The sequence below is a fragment of the Lissotriton helveticus genome, chromosome 1_1, assembly GCF_964261635.1.
Source record: "Lissotriton helveticus chromosome 1_1, aLisHel1.1, whole genome shotgun sequence".
In the NCBI taxonomy this organism is placed as follows: domain Eukaryota; kingdom Metazoa; phylum Chordata; class Amphibia; order Caudata; family Salamandridae; genus Lissotriton; species Lissotriton helveticus.
Genome location: NC_136057.1, coordinates 1,101,902,084 through 1,101,921,340, shown reverse-complemented (window position 1 = coordinate 1,101,921,340; position 19,257 = coordinate 1,101,902,084). Strand labels below are relative to the sequence as shown.

General features: G+C 47.2%; 2 protein-coding genes across 2 annotated transcripts in view; one reads left to right on the top strand and one right to left on the bottom strand.

Moving 5' to 3' along the window:
- BLTP3B (bridge-like lipid transfer protein family member 3B) overlaps positions 1 to 4,899 on the bottom strand; it is a 313,057-nt gene extending 308,158 nt beyond the window's left edge. Inside the window, exon 1 of the mRNA XM_078678312.1 lies at positions 4,662 to 4,899. Within this exon, the coding sequence (XP_078534438.1) occupies positions 4,662 to 4,705 (44 nt within the window). The 5' untranslated portion in view covers positions 4,706 to 4,899. The remainder of the gene's footprint in view (positions 1 to 4,661) is intronic.
- A 625-nt stretch (positions 4,900 to 5,524) lies between these two features.
- CKAP4 (cytoskeleton associated protein 4) overlaps positions 5,525 to 19,257 on the top strand; it is a 118,732-nt gene continuing 104,999 nt past the window's right edge. Inside the window, exon 1 of the mRNA XM_078678297.1 lies at positions 5,525 to 5,957. Within this exon, the coding sequence (XP_078534423.1) occupies positions 5,649 to 5,957 (309 nt within the window). The 5' untranslated portion in view covers positions 5,525 to 5,648. The remainder of the gene's footprint in view (positions 5,958 to 19,257) is intronic.

The following is a 19,257-nucleotide window of genomic DNA, read 5'->3' as shown; positions in this document are numbered from 1 at the left end:
ACGCATTTTCCAGCCCTACTAACAAATGTTTTCCTCATACCAAGAGAATCTGACTCATTTCATGCTTGAATGGTAAAGTCCCTTATTTAAGGCTACTGCAGTACACACATCCATTTAAACTAACCCAACCACTTTGTGAGTGTCACTGGGTGTTACTTAATCTACATAAGAGTATTCGCTCACGTGCACATATTGCCATAGTCAGGCAGGATACAATATCAGACATAACGTTGTAGGTTTATTCCAGCTAACACTAGCTGCTCATCAGCAACATACATACTTTCACTGGTCAGCCTTTATGCTAAGGTGTAGGCATTTTAAGGATTCTAACAGATGAAAAGATGCCTTTCTTAGTTTACATATTGATTTATATGCCATATACTCTTGCACAAGACATACCAACAAGCTATGAACCTGGGTGTCTACAACGGTTTAGTAACACCATCACCTTTACCTCTATGCGGCAATAAAATCTATGTTTTCGCAGAGACATAAAAGGCAAGTCTGAATCTACTGATCCTTTTATTGTTGAAAACTCAGCCTGGAAGCCTTAATTTGGAGGTAATCGCAATCTTTCACACTAAAAAGAACCTTCCCCTTCTTTTAAAGTATGTCTCTAGAATGTACCACCTGCATCTTTCCATCAGGAGGTGAGACCTTAATCTCACACGGTGAAAGTTATTTATTTATTGTATTCTTTTTTAATACAAGGGTTGTACACTTAACCTGCCAGTTCTGTAGTTGTTGTGTATTTTTGGAGTCAGTCTCAAACTGTGTTCCTCTCTTCATGCGTCGGATGCCATTTTCAGTACCAAATATGTAATTTACTACTCAACCCATAAAGCAATGAGTAACAGCACTCACAGGACTTAACCAGGCAGGCTCTGCATTCCAAGCAGCCAATCAGGATTAACCAGTCTACTACCCATTCCAACACTGCATACACCTCCATGGCATGGAAATGTATCTACGGTTGAGGTCTTAGGTGCCAGATGTCATAGGCTCTCTCCGTCAGAGTGAAGTTAATAATAAACCATTATTTAATGGAAACACAACTGGTCTCTATAAACTGGGGAGGGAAATAAGCATTTTAGATGGTTTCATATCCAAAACCGATTAACTTTGAAAGCTCTTTTCTAATTCATCAAGTTCTTAACAATACTGCATCCACCTATCTCATACGTAAGCTTTCACTTTCCCATCCCTCACAGCTTTACACTTTCAACAACACCACGGTTCAAGCGTGGCCACTTTGGTAAATTTTCTTTCTCTAACCAGCCTGCCAGATACTGGAATTTGCTACCACCTTCCATGGTCCTCCTTGGTCTGCTGACAGGGTACAGCACTGGTAATCTTTCCAACCTACTTGACTGTCTTACAGACTGTGGTATTCAAGGCACTGTGCTTCAGTGGTTGGAATCTACTCTTGTGGGTCAGTTTCAGGATGTCCAACTATTACCTCATGAATCTAACTTCAAAAACATTATTTTTCTCTACTTCCCTTGATCACTCTATCCATATGTTTTGGTTCTATGTTTAACACCAGGACACTGCTTGGGTTAGCAGTGCACTCTAGTAATTTATATAATGACCAACCTGCAAGGACACTGCAATCAGCAGGGCTCCGAGGCCTTGTAGTAGCCAAGTTGAAGAAATGCCAGTGATGGGTCTGGTCTTCTCGATCAAGGCATCACTGCTATGGAATGTGCTCCTATTAAGCATTAAATCCATCAATGATCGTATATGCGTCAGTCAAATTAAGTTGTATATTGCTTTTGATGTATAGCATCTATGGTCCTATGATGTCACCTAGCGTGACAGGGTGAATAACATCAATTTGAGCACTTCTATGATTTAGCTGAAATGCTGCCGGTAAGTAAGAAAAAATAGGACACCCAAACCCAGTGTCCCAGCACCTGTTAGGGTAAAGCCAGGCCATGTGGCTTCTCTAGCTACTTGAACAGTCCACTCAGGTGTATTGTATTGTATTGTATTGTATCTATGCTTGTACAGCGCTACTGCCACCCTACGGGTATCCTGGCGCTTTAGATATCAAACACTTGGTCAGCTGGATGGTGAACAGAGAGAATGGTGTCTGTAATATGCTGATGATGCAGTCATAAGAAGGCATCCACAGGGGTTGATTCGCCTCAGCAGCCCTGCCCTGCCTCAGCTACCTTCCTTCTGACTCTTCTGAGCCTATAGTTACTGAAATGAGCAGCTGTTCACACAGGGGGCAGCAGGCGTGAGCTGGGGGGAGTATCACTTGAAACAAAGTAACAAGGCAGCTCCTGCAACCCTTGGCACGTATTGTATCAATAGGTCTACAGGTCGGTATAGACGTGTCTACTGGGCTAATAAATCTCAAACCCTGGAAGACTGAAACAGGTGACATTTGGCAAGCACTTAAGCAATTTAACCAACAATATGTTAGTTAAGCCTTCTCATACCTAACCTGTCAACATCGCATACAGGTTATGTAGTTTAAAAGAGTAACATGCCATTCCACAGGCTGGCTCAGTGGGTTAAACCTGTATGCCAATGATACACGACTGGAAGATCATGATTTCCAGTGTGACAAGGCTGTCACGGCCTTCCATCCTTCCGAGTTCCGTAAATTGAATACGATTAATTTGGGTAACGGCAAATCCTGTGGAGAATACACCAATGCAGGGATCTTTCAATAATGGCACGACGGAAGAGGTACCAAACGTAGTGGCATCTGAAGCAGACTTTTGTAAAGGAAGGAAGTCTGGTAGCCGTACTGTAGGTTGTAGAAGAAGGTTTATCCAGTGCTTAATTTGTAAACAAATAAGTGCCAGGGCTTTCGGCAGGAGGCCACTACAGCTTGCACCGCACATTGCCCCTGCTATGCGTCCAGTGATAGTAACAACACAACTACTAACCCTCACACTCCTAAAGTGTGAAAATTCTGACTATTTCAGACCCCCACCCCCAGGGAGAAGAATGGCTTTGGCAGCAGGTAATAGTCATTTTCAATAAATATAGCATTAATAATTAACTGTTGTTGTTGTCATCTCTAAATTAGCAAGACAGCGCTGCCTTGTGGCAGGCTGTCACAAGCTCTGGTGCTGACAATTAAGTGCTGGTGCCGAGCACCGGAAACCACAGGCTCAAATTAAGCACTGATTAAGACTCAGTTACAGTCAGTTCCAAATTACTAGTAAGATGGTAAGTAAACCCCACTAGGAGCAGCCTCCTTGCTGCTCAGCCCAGATCTTCAACTGACACTCCTTCCAACACAAACACTCTCAAAATTCTACATGACCTCACACTCTGGCTTAGCAGCAGGGACTTGGAAAGCTGGCGATGATTCATTGAGTTACAACACAGACAAAATCTCAAATGGCCCGAGAGAATTTATGTCCAACACAACTGCAGAACTACAATAGTTTTAACTGTGGAGTATGAATTATCAAACGTTTGTCACTACTATCACACAATACACCATTGTTTAGCTGTTCCTCCATACCTATATGAACGCACAGCTACCAAAACTCCGAACTTCCATACTTATTTATGAGTCATAACAATATGACCTTCATGTACATGCCTTGCTTTTTAATTTATCGAACTTCTTGGAGGTATGAATTTTCACAATGTTGGAAGTATTTAAGAACGTAGAAAATATGTACATTCTGGATGGCAGATGTCTGCAGCCTGTTAATTAAAACGTCAATAAAAAGGTACAAGTTTAATAAAAGAAAGGCATATAAAAAATATATTATTCGCATTGTCGGTTAGCACTGTTTGGGGCGTGCACTGCTTTCTTTGGATCTGTAAAGAAAATGATTAGGGAACTTCAAGCTCAATGTAGCGTCTTGAACCTTCAACTCCTTTAATAATTACAATATTCTGAATGAATACAATTCTTCCCAGTCTCTTATCCTCTAATAGTGTTCCAGCAACACAAGTGGGAGCTCCAGGCCTCCGAGGGAATTGCATTAGCCCCACAATGTATTAGATCATTAACCTCCCGGAACGATCGGCGTTGCAGTACATCCCTGGGGCCAGTGTGCCTGTCCCACTGCCAGCTCGAACACTTCTGTTAAAGGGCGGCGCTGTCGCGTAGCCACCCCCCACCAGCTGGGCATAGTCCACTGCCAGGTGACACCACCAGTCTCCACCGGGCAAACAATCTTATTAACTTGTAACCTTACACAGTGGGGCTTAGAAGATAGCAGTTATATACGCAGCTCAAGGAGCGCCCCGTTTCTAGCATTTGTAATACATATAGCTGTAGTTGGGGGTTATTGGGTCCAAAACATAGGCTAGGGAACCTACAGAACAGAGGTCTGGGCACAGTATAACACAAGGGCAACGATGTGTGATCTTGTACAGATCTTCTTATTGTTTCTACTCTCTTAGGTCCACTAACTGGAAAGCTCTTAGAAACATGTTAACGCTCAGTATATGGCGTTACATCCCAAAATTATATTTATACGAATAAGTGATGTTCTTAGAAGGCAGTAATGAAAACGTTCACAAGTACTGGGTCCGTGTTCCCATTACGTTATGCTTATTTATATAGGATATCCCTGATCTCATTGCCCCAAGAGAAGGGCACTGCCGCACCGCGCCCACCGAGACTTGGAGGGTGGGCAGTGCCCTGTGTGTGCCCTCCTAGCGCCCACACTGACCTGGAAATATGTTTCAGAATCTGCTTCTTGATGATGCCAGCCATGGCGCGCCTGCCTGCTGCGGGAGGGCCGTCCGGGTAGAATGATTGTGGGCAGCGGCGGGGCCCGTGTCATCTCCGTGGGGGCGCCGTGCTGCCCCCTTCGGACGCGGTGCCCGCAGTCGCCCCCGCTGGCCTGCTGCGCCCGTCAGACGGCCGCCATCTTGGCTGCAGCATCACCTAGAGACGCCGGGCTGGATGGAGGTGTTGTCATCGGCGCGGGGCCGCCCCCAGCCCGGCGGCTCTGCACCGATGACAGCGCTGGGAGGAGCGGGAGGGGAGGAGGAGGCGGAGGGGGGACGCAGCGCAGGAAGACGGCGAGACCTCGGGAAGGCAGGCGTGCCTCGCTAGACACGTCCAGTGCCTAGGAGTGCGACAACCGCTGCTGCTGATGCAGGCAGCGCCTCCAGGGCATCCCCCGGGCATCTCGCATCCTTCCCTCGCCTCCGGGGCTCCCGCCCCGCTCAGGGAGACCCTAGACTGTACACACTGCTCACAATGTGAGGTCAGGCACACTCTCCAGTCGTGGTGATAAAGTCACACTAGGAAGCTCTATTAGAATGCCACGGTTTCAAACATCATAATGTGTTTTTCGGTGTTTTACTGTTCTTTTCCTTTTCAGAGTCTGATTATCGCTATAATCCTGACCTGCGTGTCAACCAGCCTCTCCAGGAGGGGGTACCCAGGGCCCGGGATGGCTCTGCCCTGGTTCCCCGCATGGCTTGCTTTTGGTGTGCGTGGCACTTTCCCCCCTCCCCGGGAGGCGTGGTAGGGCAGGCTCCGGGGGAGAGGCAGGCTTGAATTTGAGAAGTTCAAAAACTGCTTTCCATTCGAGGCCCGTTCCTGTCAGGCTTCTCCCGTGGTGACACGTTTCTGCGCCCTGACACTGCTTACAGGGCAGTTTAAGCGCCCCGGGACCCCCGATCCTCTTGCGCGAAGGTGTTTGACAATGTCATCTGCCAAACAGAGGCACAAGCACGGCTCCTCCGACAGGAGCGGCCAGCCTGCGCCGGGGGACGTGGCAAAGAGAGACCCTAAGGGAAGCTCGAGCTCCCGGACAGAGCCGGCTGCTCACACGCTGGCCATCGGCAAGGCCTGTCACTTTCTCTTTTACGCTGCTCTCTTGTCCCTAGCCGGCTTTTCGGGATGGTGTGGCTACAACCTCCTGGCAGAAGTGGCAGAGATTAACAGGAGGCAAGGGGACCTGTCCAGGCAGTCTGGGGAGCTGGCCCAGAGCGTGGAGGGCGCCCTGAAGCAGGTAAAGGCTGCCTTCCCTATGAATGGATGAATGAATGAATGAATGGATGAATGAATGAATGAATCTCTATAGCACAGTTCAGGGAACTGAAATGCACCGTGAACATGATGAAATCGTCAGCTGGCTCCGCTTGCAATTAACCTACACTAGGGATTCACAGTGCTCTGCCTGGAGGGAATTCGAATTATTTGTATCTGCATCTTGGAAGTGGAACTGGCTTATGGTGTAATTAATAGTTATTTCTGGTGTTTAATAGTGTCTGATTTCATTTGGTTGGTATTTTTATTACCAGTTAGAAGTTTTTTTATTCATAATGGTTGACTGTAGTCCTATTTCTAAGAAGCACCCTCCACATTACACTCGTTTCGCGAGAGGCACGAAATCCAAAGCAAATTCTCACTGTTTAACGTTCTGAAAATCCCCCATTAACTGCACTACAGTGTCACGTCCGGAATTCAATAGTTTCTTTTGAAAGTTAATTTCTTTCTTCCAGACCCTCAGATTTCACCTTTTATCTCGTTTACTAACTCGGGGAATTCTTAAACAGACGTCTTTAACCTCCAGACTCCACTGTCTCATATAGGAATCCCTTGTATTGATCAGCATTCCCACAATGCCTCCTATACAGCTGCTCACATAGTCGCAGCTTTAGACACGTCATCGTCATGATCAGCAGCTTCTTATATAACACAAAATCCCATCAGAGGATATCCGTCCATTTATTACCGGATGCCAGTGGACCATCCATGGGGAGGCTGCGCAAGTACCTTGCGAAAACTACTCTGTACAAACAAACAAACAAACCAGGATACCAGACTTTAGCCTTACACGGTCTTCAAAATGCACTTACATATTCAACCACCGAATTTCTTGCTTATTGGGCAGGAGACTCGATTGGGAGCTCATTATTTACATTTAAAGCCAATGAACCAGATGCAGTCATACAAATAAGCATCTGGGATTAATTTCCATTATGCAGCAGCTTCCACACGTCGTAAATATTAACTTTTTAAATTTCTAATTCCACAATTTTACTTCTTTGCAGTTTGTCTCAGTTGCATTCTGGACATCTTAGTTTGACAATTTTCGCAAACGCAACTCCTGACACGTTTTACTCTGATAAGAGCGTACCAGCGATGGCAAGACAAATACTCCAAATTAACTTGGATGCTGCTTTTGACAATGGTTGATGCCAAGATATCTGGCTCTGTACATGTATGTTGATTTTAGCAGTCTCTTAGGCTCAACTCATGGCGATACCAGCTTTTAGCAAATTATTTGAATGGGTCTAAAAAGAGACAGACCTCATTGTGACTCATTTAATGGTCACGCGATGAGAAACAACTTGTTCTAACTATCTCAACTAATAAACTTTTGTGTATAGTCATGCCCATGTAGTGACCTATAAGGAAATTAGATGAACCCCATTCTTTAGCCTTGCACAATTTGATGGATGGATTGTGCACACAAGGTATAAAATGCCAAGGTATGAGGTGACGGGAAGTCTACTAAGTATGGTGAGGCATGCGGTGTGAGGACCTTTATACTGAAGGAAAGCACAGTCAAACAGTCAACAGTGCCAAGAATTGGCATTATCATTATTATGGCTGTACCAGTATTATCCAACACACAAAAGGTGATGGGAGGAATACTTGCAAATAGTCTTTTCACTGTCAATCGTCCGGTGTAGCATTCCAAACCATCATTCTTTTGCCCATGTTGCCACTACAGATTAGATTCAGGCGTAAGTAGATCAGTCTTGGTCCTACTCCAATAGGGACAGTTCATCTCAAACTACCAAGCCAGGTTCTCTCAGAACTGGAAAATTTTCAACCCATAACTGTTTTTGGCCTATTTGGGTCTCCACTCAGGTGCAGCTTCGTTTCATTGGCATAGTGAGCTCTGAAACCACGTCTGGGCATACTCACTTCTGCTTAGGGCATTATATCAAACACTCACAAGGGGATGGAGGGAATGTTAACTACTTTCAGTCACTTGGAGTACCATTCCAGCCTATTGTTTTTTTTGCCTTTCATGCCACTTCATATTAAACCCAGCCATGGTCCTCCTCCAGTAGGAACAGTCAAGCTTGAACTGCCAAGCCAGGTCCCGTGTCAAGCAGAACACAAGCCCTATTTTGGCCTCTTTGGTAAGGTACAGCTTGATTCCGGTGGCACAGTGAAATTAGGGTCGATGTCTGGGTATGCCATTGGCCGCTTAGTGTGTTACATCAAATACACAAAAAGTAATGGGAGCAATGCTTGCAGATAGTCTAACCACTGACAATCACTCAGGGTAGCTTACAAGCCATCATGTTTTGCTGTCCACACCAGCAGTGCCAGCATTATGGCATGATTTTGCTCCATCAGGGGAGAGATTTCCCTAGGATGGGGTTACCAGGTACCATGGATCGCCAGAGATTGGATGCCAGGTATTTCTGTATGACCGCAATATGTTAGGAATATCCTCAATTTAGACAGGGTTGACATTATGCCAGAGTGGGCACCATCATACCTTGGATGATCACTGTATGCCACGAATCACCACCATTATGCCAGGAACATGCACATACAAGCAGGGGATGGTCACAGGATGGGCACCAGATGACATTGTTGCTTGATATTGAGATGCCAGGGGTGACTAATTGACCACAATATGTCAGGAATTACCACCACTGAGCTTGGGCTAACAATATGCTGGGTTGTACCCATCAAGCCAGAGATGGCTGTAGGATGGGGCAGTAGGTGGCATACTTGGCTTTATATTGCAATACTTGGGATTACAGTATGGCAGGCATTATCACCTCTAAGCTTTGGCTAGCATTATACCAGAGAGGGCACCATCATCATACAGTGAACGACCACAATGTGCAATGAATTACCATTATTATGCCAGGACCAGATTATACCAGTGTTTTCTCCATAATGACAGAGACAGGTCTAGAATGGGGGCACCAGATGCTATAGTTACCTGAGATCAAGATCCTAGTGATGCGTGCATGACCATAACATGCCTGGAATTACCTCCACTGCGCCAGGATAAACATTATTTATTTATTTGTAGAGTTTTTCTATAGCGTTATTCACTAAGTGGTATGAGAGTGCTTTACAATGGTAACAACAATTATATATTGCTGGAGCATAATATGTGTACAAGTAATATAGATGCTAGGAGGTATAACCATTGTGCAATAGATGTCCATAATATGCCAGGAATTACAATAATTAAGGTAAGGCCAACATTACACCTGTGACATGGCCATCAATCCAGACATGGCCTTATAATGGGGGTACCCTTTGGCATTCCTGTCCCAAGAGGCTTATATGCCAATAATATACACGTAATTACTACAATTAAGCCAGATCTACCAAAATGCCAGGTTGGGTATAATCATACAATGGGCGCCGTATGTCTTTAATTGCGCAACAAAGGGCCACGATCTGGCAAAAAAATGATTACCCTAGTGGTAGTAACAGCATTATGCCACAGATGTGCCCCATCACACCATGGAAGCCCAGCATATGTAAGGAAGTAAGGAATTGCCACCATACTTTACTGCATCTCTCTCTTTCTCTCTCTCTGTTTTCCTCTCTCTCACCTTCTCTCCTTCTGCCTCTCTTTTTCTCTAGATTTCTTTTAATCTCTCACACACATTGCTCCCTCCCAATGGCTCGGTACTCATTATCCCACACAGCAGTCAATACATTTTTGTGAGTACATATCTCTTATGCTGTCTCATGGCAATGTTGCTGGCAAGCCAATCCTCAGTTCCCTCACTCTTCTGTCTTCTGTGGTAACTCTATAATTACACAAAGACTTCCCTATTCACAAAGGTAAATTAATTTGAAAACTTGCGTTTGTGACTAAATTGACCTGTTTTACGCCTCTCAGGAATTCACACAGGAATTACTTGCCGACATGAACCCATTTACAGGTGCAGAGAACTCTGACGCTATAACTCCAACTCAAGGGCTGGCAAAGTGGGTGCTCCGAGGCGTGGTTTTTCTTGGAAGTTTAGGAAGGCATTCCCAACCTCTGATCCATTCCATTTCCAAATCTCGAGTCCGAAAATGACTTCAGCACTGGGATGCGCCAGTACCCTTTCAGGCCAGGAAGAAGAATGGACCACCCCAGGATTGATGGTTTGCAGTAGAAGGACTTTCTCTGCGGAGGAAAATACCACATTCACTGTGCTTTCTCCCTAAATTGACCATGGTAAGTGCTGTTGTACATACAAATTAGCTACTGGTGTACCTTTGTAAGTCCCTAGTATATGCTAATAAGGTACCCAGGGCATAGGTAAACCTGGGGTCTCCTATGAACTGCATGTATTGTGCCACTCCTGGAAGACTACTCAAACTGTGACTACAGGCCTGACATTGCAGCCTGTGTGAGTTGGTTCTTGCACCTCTTATGACAGATATAAGTTTCCTTATATCTGAGGTCACTAAACTTAATACCTATTTCACCCCAAAGGCAGGGCTTTCAGTCACGAAGGCAGGGTGCTTGGTTATAAGTGTGAGGGTGCCCCTGCATGAGTAGGACACCCCTACAAATCCCAGAGTCGATTCCCAGGCTTTGTAAGTGCAGGCAGCCATTTTGATACGTGTAGTTGAAATCAGTCATTACAAGATGTCGAACTATATAGTGGCTGCACCGAAGACGGGCATGTTTGGTAACAAACATGTTGGAATCATACCCCAACATCAATTCCAGTGTTGGAGGTATTATCCCATGTACTGGGGAGCTCCATTGTGGTACCCCCCCTGTACTCAGTGTGAGAAGTTGGCCTGGCATATGATGTCCACTATTCTAGTGGGCACCTTGTACCAGTCCAAACAACCCTTATTGATGGTAGGTTTAGACAACCTTTATAGAAAGCTATCCTAGTGGTAGCTGTGTGGAGCAGCCTTCAGGCTAAGTCTTGAAGGAATGTAAAGCAGCTTGTTTTACCAGTCTATAATCTCTTGAATGCTCAAATGAAAGTACACCACACAAGGTATATATCAAATATATGTATTTATTCTAAACACAACCGCTCTAGTCTCTTTATGAGGCTAGAGGCAAAAGTACAATACAAGGACTTTAAATAGCACACAGTAAACAGCACAGTATACGTTATCCATAGGGGCCTCACAAACCATATACTAAAATAGTGGTATAAGAACCACGTGAGGCATAGAAGGGAGGCCTAAGGCCTGTAGAACTGCTGGGGCAATCAGGAACCATCAAAGGTAGGAACGCAGGAGGTCCAAGGGGGATGCGTGCAGTGTCTAAACACAGCTGCGGATCGCCTTTTGACTTCTATGGAGAAAATACAAGTTACAATTTTAAAGATTAAGGACACTTCGGGGTGAACTACGATGGAACCCTTTTAGACTTAGACATTTTGAGAGTCAAGACCCACTGGAGCACCGGAGTACTCGTGTTACCTGACCCAGGGAAGCCGAGTGCATAGGTGTCTTTTGTTGTCGGGTTTCGTCGTCGATTTCAATGGCGATCTGCGAAGAAGTGCTGCAGACGACCAGAGGAAAAATGTCCAATTGGATCCAAGGGTGGATCGGAGATCTGAAGAACCTGAAAGCAGAGGGGACAGAGTCTGGGTCACTAACCAGTGACCAGGATGGCGACAGGAAGATGCCAGCCAAAGTTGGGTGCTTTCAAGTGAAGTAGGTGAAGCTTGACTCATCAGCCACGAGGTCCTGGAGGCGTTGATGACAACCAGGAGCTGGATTCGAGCTGTCCCATGAAGGATGTCGAGTGCTGCAGTTTCGGTATCTGGATTGGACCCAACAAGCCTTGGCAACAGCAACCCACTTAAGAAGACAAGATTGGCTTCGGTGCAGACCAGCAACGTCTGAGGGACTCACCCTTTGGAGGGGAGTCAGGGCATGTCTAGAGCAATCAGGAAAGCCTAAGAAACAAAGAATTGTCCTTTGTGGGGACCCACTAGCAAACTGAGTAGAGATCACGAAGGAGCCTCGAGCTGTGGTGAAGAAAGGGGACTCACGGGTCATTCGTGGAGTGCTGACCTCTCTGCTTTGGTGCAAAAGGTGCTCGGGGCAAGGGCAACAAATAGCCCAATGCACAGCTTTGGAAAACTTCAGGAAGTAGGTGCAGTTGCAAACTTGCAGGATGTCCAGGAGTTCCGTTCCCACGTCTCTCGTGTTGGCTGTGGGTCTCAGCTTTGCTGGATCTTGTGTCGTCCTCAGAGATGTCTGGAAGTCTGTGTCCTGTGTTGCAGATTCTTCAGGATCCGGCCAGAGCCTCAAAAATGCAGACCAGCAAGATGCTCTTAGGTGCCTGTTTGAACAGGGAGGTCACTCCTTGACCTCCAGGGAGATGTCTTCTGTCTTCCAGTCGATATGGAATGTCGAAGGTCCAAGATTTAGTCTTCAGAGGTTCGTCCAGGGTAATCTAAAGTCCTAGGGACTGGGGTCCTATACTTATACTAAGTTTAGGGGTTGGACTAACTCTAAGGTCCCACCTATGGGAGGACCTGGGGAGGGGGTGGTTACACCCCTTCCTCTTTGTCCAGTTTCGCGCCAGAGCTGGGGAAGAGTGCCCCAGCAACCGGTTTGAACTGGGAAATGCATGGAGCACTTTGTGTGCCCCAGGAAGTGTCTGAAAAGCATTCACTGAATGAAACCCACCCCGCCCCAATACACTAAAGCCAGTCTGGGGAGGTGCTGGCACTTCCCTGGACAGGAAACCTATTGTCCAGGCCTCCCCTGCCGGAGCTTCGTCCAGCAGCAGGAGGTCAGACTCGTGTCTGTGGCAGCAGCATCCATTTTGTGATGCTGAGGCTTCTTAAAACTTTAACTGGGTATACCAGTGTGTACATATCTTCTCCCTCTAGAAGGGTGGAATGCTACCCCCGCAGCCAGAACTGGCGGGGGGTAGTATTCCAAAGTGTTTGACATCAAACACATGTTTTGATAAAGCCAAACCAAAGTTAGCATTAACCGCAAGCATTATAATGCACTTAAGAGTATATGGTATGGCTATATCATAGAACAGCTATAAGGAAGGATTTCCGAAAGCTGCAGAGGGGCGTGGCTCATGCTAGGTCACCCTCTCACACAAAACCAAGCACTCTGCCTTCAGGATTGCCAAGCCTGCCATAGGAGTGACTTATAGGTTACTATGTGTCTATATGTATAGGTAGATATAGGTATACTATATCTAAGTAAGGGGTGCTTACACCACCTTACCCAGGCTGCAAGTGCAGACCTGTGGTGCCAGTTTGGAAGGCTTCCCAGGGGTGGCATAATACATGCTTCAGCCCCCGGTTGGCCTCTGGGGTACCTATGCCCTTGGTACATAAGGTACCATATACTAGGGACTCACAAGGTAACTCAGTAACCAATTTGGTATGTACCTAAAGTACATGGAATCAATTTAGAGAGAGAACAGCTAGGCTGTGGTCCTGATTAGCAGGGCTACAGCCAGACTAAAGTCGAAAACACAGCAAAAAGTGGGGGTAACCATAGGAAGCAGATCCTACTCTCCCACACTCACATTACAGCCTTTCAGGGTCTTACAGCAAGCTAGTGCTGCTGCCGACCACAACCATGATTTTGCCCCCCTACTGCTGAGCCAAGCTCAAGCAAGGAAAGGTGGAGCAATAGGTTTACTGTTGCAGGGGGGTGTGACTACCTCCCATACAGGACATAGTGTATTTGGCTGGGGTGGGGGCACTTGCCAGTGCCACCAGGCTGCTTTGCAGGGCAACTTTGGTGCCCTTCTTGCATACTGCAGTTTGAGCCAGTTCAGGAAGCCCTTAGCTCCTGTTCTGGCTCAAAGCTGGACAAAGGACATGGGATTATCTTCCCTCTGTCCATCCCCTCCTCTGGGAGGGACCCCTGAGTCGTCCTAATCCCCTTCCTTGGGTATTTAAGGGCTTACCTGTGGGTGGGTCCTCAGATTCGTCATTGGACAAGACTCAAGCCTGAAACCACATCACCCTTCGACCGTCTGAACACTTGGACTTCACCTGGAAGCAAGACTGCTGCTGCTCCTGGTCTCTCTGTTCTGGAAGTTTTCTGCATCGTCTTTGTCTGTGCTTCTTCCAGGATCTTCAACAGACCTGTGGGCATTAAGGACACCCAAAATAATCTTCCTTGGAGTGAATGAGTCACACCCCTGAATCTGCAGGCACAGAAACAAAGCTGCCTGGTCTGCTGCTCCTGACATCCCACAGACTTCGAGAAGCTCACCTGACCTGTCCTCTCTGCAATTTATTAGGCCAATAGACCTTGTCGGAACCGCTGGGAACAAACCTGTGTGCACCACATTGACTTGCTGCTGCCAAGGCTTGTTGGCTCGGCACTCCAGAGATTTATGGGCTGCAAGAAGCTCCAGCCTCCCGCATCTCTTCCTGCCAAGTACAGCATCTTCAATGCATCCTCTGCACCATGGGCCTTCCATTTTGGTGAGCTGCCAGAGGTCCTCTTGCAACTCTTGTGCCTGTGGGTCCTCCAGAGGGTCTTCTCCTGCTCTAGTGGAGTCCCTTCTTGCTCAGGGCCTTCTCTGACTCTCCTGCTGGTGGAGAGTCCCTTGGACCTTGCTGGTCCCAATGTTGCTCCTTCTTCGCTCTCCACACCAGTTGCAGCTGACAATGCTTGTTGGTGCTCCCACTGGACACCGACCCCCTGGTTCTCGACTTGGATTAGGGCAAGATGCCTCACTTGAATAAATGTGCACCATATACTAATCCAGCCTCCTACAATATTTCTACACAGTGGGAATAGGATCCTGCCAGAAAGGTCACATGACCTCCCTGCGATTATGGCTAGAAACCTGCACCTGGTGCAGCCTCTGTTACGGGTGAATACGGACAAGTAATATGGACAAGAGAGGGAGGAACACAGGTGGGGTGCACGGGTGAGCTGGCCGAAAAAGACACATTTGTGCAGAGTGTTTAAACACAAAGAAAAAAGTAGTGCCAAAAATGAGCAGTGGAAGGATACAAGTAATGCGCACATCCTCCAAGGAAGGGACAAACACACAAGGAGGGAGGAAGCCTACAGCAGCTAGCCAATAAGAAGCAACCAAAAGAGAGTGACAGTGAAGCAATGTGCGGCCTCTAAGCCCAGTGTTAAAACAAGCATTAAAAATGCAATTAGTCTCGCCCTCTACCAAGCCAAAGCCACTTGCTTTGCCATACAATACCATTAGCAAAGCAAATGCTTCAACTCATTCAAAGACGAGACCCATTGCATCTTCAATGCTTGTTTTTAATGCATTGGTTCTCCAGCTCCTTTGGATTAGTTGCCCTTTGTGATGCTGCTCACTAGTAAAATGAAACCTGCACAGACACAAGTGCAGCTTGCAGTGTCACTTATTTATGACTTATCAGCTTGCACGTATGCAATGTTCAAATAGTGACAAACAAAGTTTCTTTCAGCCATACAAATAATATGATTATAAAATAAACAATTATAATTACATTGTCTAACGCAAAAACAAGGTTATAAACTACATTACATCTTTTTATAAGAACGGAGCTTTCGCAATAAGCACTGACAAAACAAACAGGTCTTGCCTTCTAGACTCTATTCTCTATGCCATTGTTTCTTTGCCAATGCTGTATAGCATCGCCCCAAAAAAAATCAGGCATTATGATGCAATCTATGTTCCAGGGGAGGGAGTAACCTAAGAAGAAGCGGGCCAAACATAAGATGGACAAGGAAAGTTTTCAATTAAGACAAAAAGCAACAAATGAGAGACAGGCAACCAATGGTAAGTAATGGGTGGGAGCAAAGCCCACTTTGAATTTTGATATATTCCACAATAGGCTTCTACCTACAGTGCAGCTAAAAGTATCTAAAACTATTCAGCCTCCATCTTCTCTCTGTGTCATATACGTCTCACCTTCTCAACCCGCTTCTCCCCCTTATCCCTCTCTCCTCTAACACTTACCCCTCACTCTTTCCTTAGGGCTGGTATCTGCAACCTACAGCTCATCTTCCCTACAGGGGACCTAACTCCTCCCTTTCCCACGCCTCTATCTCCCCCACGTAACTAAGCACTAGCCTACCCTCTCTTGTAATACTTGGGGCTTTTAAACCAGCCTAGCCTTCACATTCTCACCCCGAGGGCTCCGTGCAGTCTGCCTCCATTGAAAAGAGTCTCCATGCACGTTCATGAGTCACGGATGACTCGGTCAGCTGATGGTTTTGACCTTGCTACCTTGGCAGAGGGAAGCTGTGTTCTCGGAAGAGCATTGAGTAAGTCTTTCATCTTTTGATTTAACATAGTAACGCGGGTGGGAAGCCATGGGACTCAGCGCTTTGGGCGGGATGGCCAGAGCCACCTATTGTTCATGTTCAGCGCTGAGGCTGTGTGAGCTGGGCTCTAGGGAGGGGCCTTAGCAGAGAGCGCGGTCAGTTTTACAGTGATTTAGTGTAGTCGGATGGGACCGCATAGGAGCAATGGGTTGCAAGCTAAGAGTGCTAGTTGGCTACCCAGGAGAGGCCTTGTATTTTTTAGTTGAGCCGACGCCGATACTCGAACCTGGTTCCCCAGTTCCAAAGTCAGCAGTCGTTAGGCCATATCCTCTCCCCGTACTAACTCCAAAGTCTGCTAACTAGAGTGCTGCCGCGCGGATGCCAGCATTGGGGCGACGATGCTCAGGTACCAGTGTAGGAGAGTAGGGTCTGCTACCCTATGGTCACCCCAAATTTTTGCTTTTTGCTTCACTGGTTTATGACTTAATGTGGCCGTGGGCCTGCTAATCAGACCCACAGCCTGCTGTTCTCTCTCTAAATTAATGCCAATGCACATTAGGTGCATTACGAAATTGGAACTGGTTCACCTTATTGGCCCCTGTAACAGTGTACCCAGGTACCCAGGGCATAGGTGCTTCCAAGGCCTACCAGGGTCTGCAGCACGTATTGTGCCACCCCTGGCCTGGCCTCCATATTTGACACAACTGGCTGATCACTCAGCTGGGGTAAGTCGGTGTAATCACCCCTTACTTAGGTGTAGTATGCCTATGCCTAACCTAAAATGGACACATATGTTCCTATCAGCCACTCCTATGGAAGGCCTCATCAATCCTGGAGGCAGAGTGCTTGGAAATATGTGAGATGGTGCTCTGGTATGAGCTGAGCCTGTCTGCAGCTTTCGGAACCATGTCCTTTAGCTGTTTCATGATACTGCCATACCATATACTCTTAAGTGCATTATGAACCAGCGCGGTTAAATGCTATCTTTGGTTTGGCTTTATCAAAACATGTCGAGTAAGGTGTCATACAAATTGGAATACTACCCCCTCGCCAGTTCTGGTAACGGGGGTAGCATTCCACCCTTCTAGAGGGACACGACATGTACCTAACCTGAACCCCGGTTAAAGTTAAACAGAGCCTCAGCATCACAAAATGGATGCTGCCACCACAGACACAAGTCTGACCTCCTGCTGCTGGGAGTCCTTCCGCAGAGGGCAGCTTGGACAAAGGGTTTCCTGCCTTGGGAGGTGCTAGCACCACCCCAGACAGGATTTTGTGTATTGGGTAGGACAGGGCTGAATAGAATCAGACATGCCTGGGGCACACAAGGTGTCCCTGTGCATATGCCAGTTCAAACCGGTGCTGGGGCTCTCCAGCCCCAGTCTTGGCGCGAAGCTGGACAAAGGAAAGGGGGTGTAACCACCCCCCTTCCTGGTCCCACCCAGAGGAGGGACCTAGCAGGTAATCCGGCCCCTAGATTTGGAATAAGAGTAGGAGCTGTGTCCCAAGACTTCAGATCATCCTGAACTCGACTTGAAACTAAGAAGAAAACTGGACTTCGACATTCTTCTGCACAGAAGACAGAAGATAATCTCCCTTGTGGCCAAGGAGTGACCACCCTGTGAATACAGGCACCAACCAGCAACTCGACGTCTGCTTTGCCACCGCCTCCCGCCGGAGCCCAGAGCCTGACAAGACCCAGACTCCCAGACATCTCAGAGCCTGATCCACAGTCCCTGAAAAGAAGAGACCCGTGGAGGCACCGAGAGACGTGGGAACGGACATCTTGGAAGACCCCAGAGAAGCTGACTGCGCAGCACCCGAGGCACCCTCGATGCTGTGCTTTGGGGTTTGAGAAGCCCCGACACCGAGCAGCATTTGCACCGAAGATCAGCCCCCCAGCTTCTCCACGATCTGCGTGGGGCCCTTTTGCACTTTGCCACTCGATGCGCCATCCCGGCCACTTGCCACGTGGCTAGCGGCCATCTTGGCGACAAAAACTACGACTTGCACCGCTGGTCTGGTTGCTCCAGACTGGCCCTTGCTCCCCTGAAAAGTAGCACCCGCTCTGACCTTGCTGGTCTGAGTGAGAAGCTTGCATCGATTCCTGCGTGGCTTGCTTTAGCCAAGGCATGTTTGCTCCAATCAAGTTGCCGACACCGCCATCAGCGAGAGCCTTCGTGGGACAGCTCGTGACCGACTCCTAAATGTCCTTGACCTCTTCGTGTCCACGTGGCTGCAGAGACAATCTTCACTTCATCACCTGTTTGCACCCGACATTGCCTGGTTCCATCCTGGTTCCACGGTAGTCACTGGCTAGTGACTTTGAACATTGTCCCCTCTGCTTTCAGGTCTTCACCTCTTCAGATCCACCCTTGGATCCACCGGAACTCTCCTCGACGACCCGCCTGCAGCATCTTCAGCTCCAAGCACCATCGACCTGCGTGACGAAAACCCGACACTACTTCGCACCTGTGCACCCGCTTCCTGTGGGTGAGGTAACTCAGCAACGCCGGTGTTCCCACACTGGTATACACCTCTAGTGCCTGTGTCTAAAGTTTTATCCTTGTAGGTCCATCGGAAGGTTCCTTAAACACTAACTTTGTAACTTTTACGCACCATTGACATTGCATTGGTTCATGCGTGCGCTTTAAGCGCTGCACCCGAGTCCCGCGGGCCTTTCCCGACTTCATCACTGCTAGTCCCGAACAGCTCCAGCGATTCCCCAGGCCTCTTTCCTTTCCCCATAGTGGTTCTTATACCACTATTTTAGTATATGGTTTAGGTGGCCCCTAGGGCTCATCCATATTGTGCAACGTTTTTTAACGCATTTGCTTCTGTGCTCATAAAGAGTATAGGGGATATTTGTAGAAATAAATCCATATATATTTTCAATATATATCTGTGTGGTGTCCTTTCATTTGGTATTCAAGGGGATTGTGTATGGTAAAACAGCTTGCTTCACATGCCTTTACAGAGTTTAGCCTAAGACTGCTTAGTCCATGCTACCCCTAGGATAGCTTGTCTATAAGGTTGACTTACAACCATCACCATAAGGGTTGCTTGGC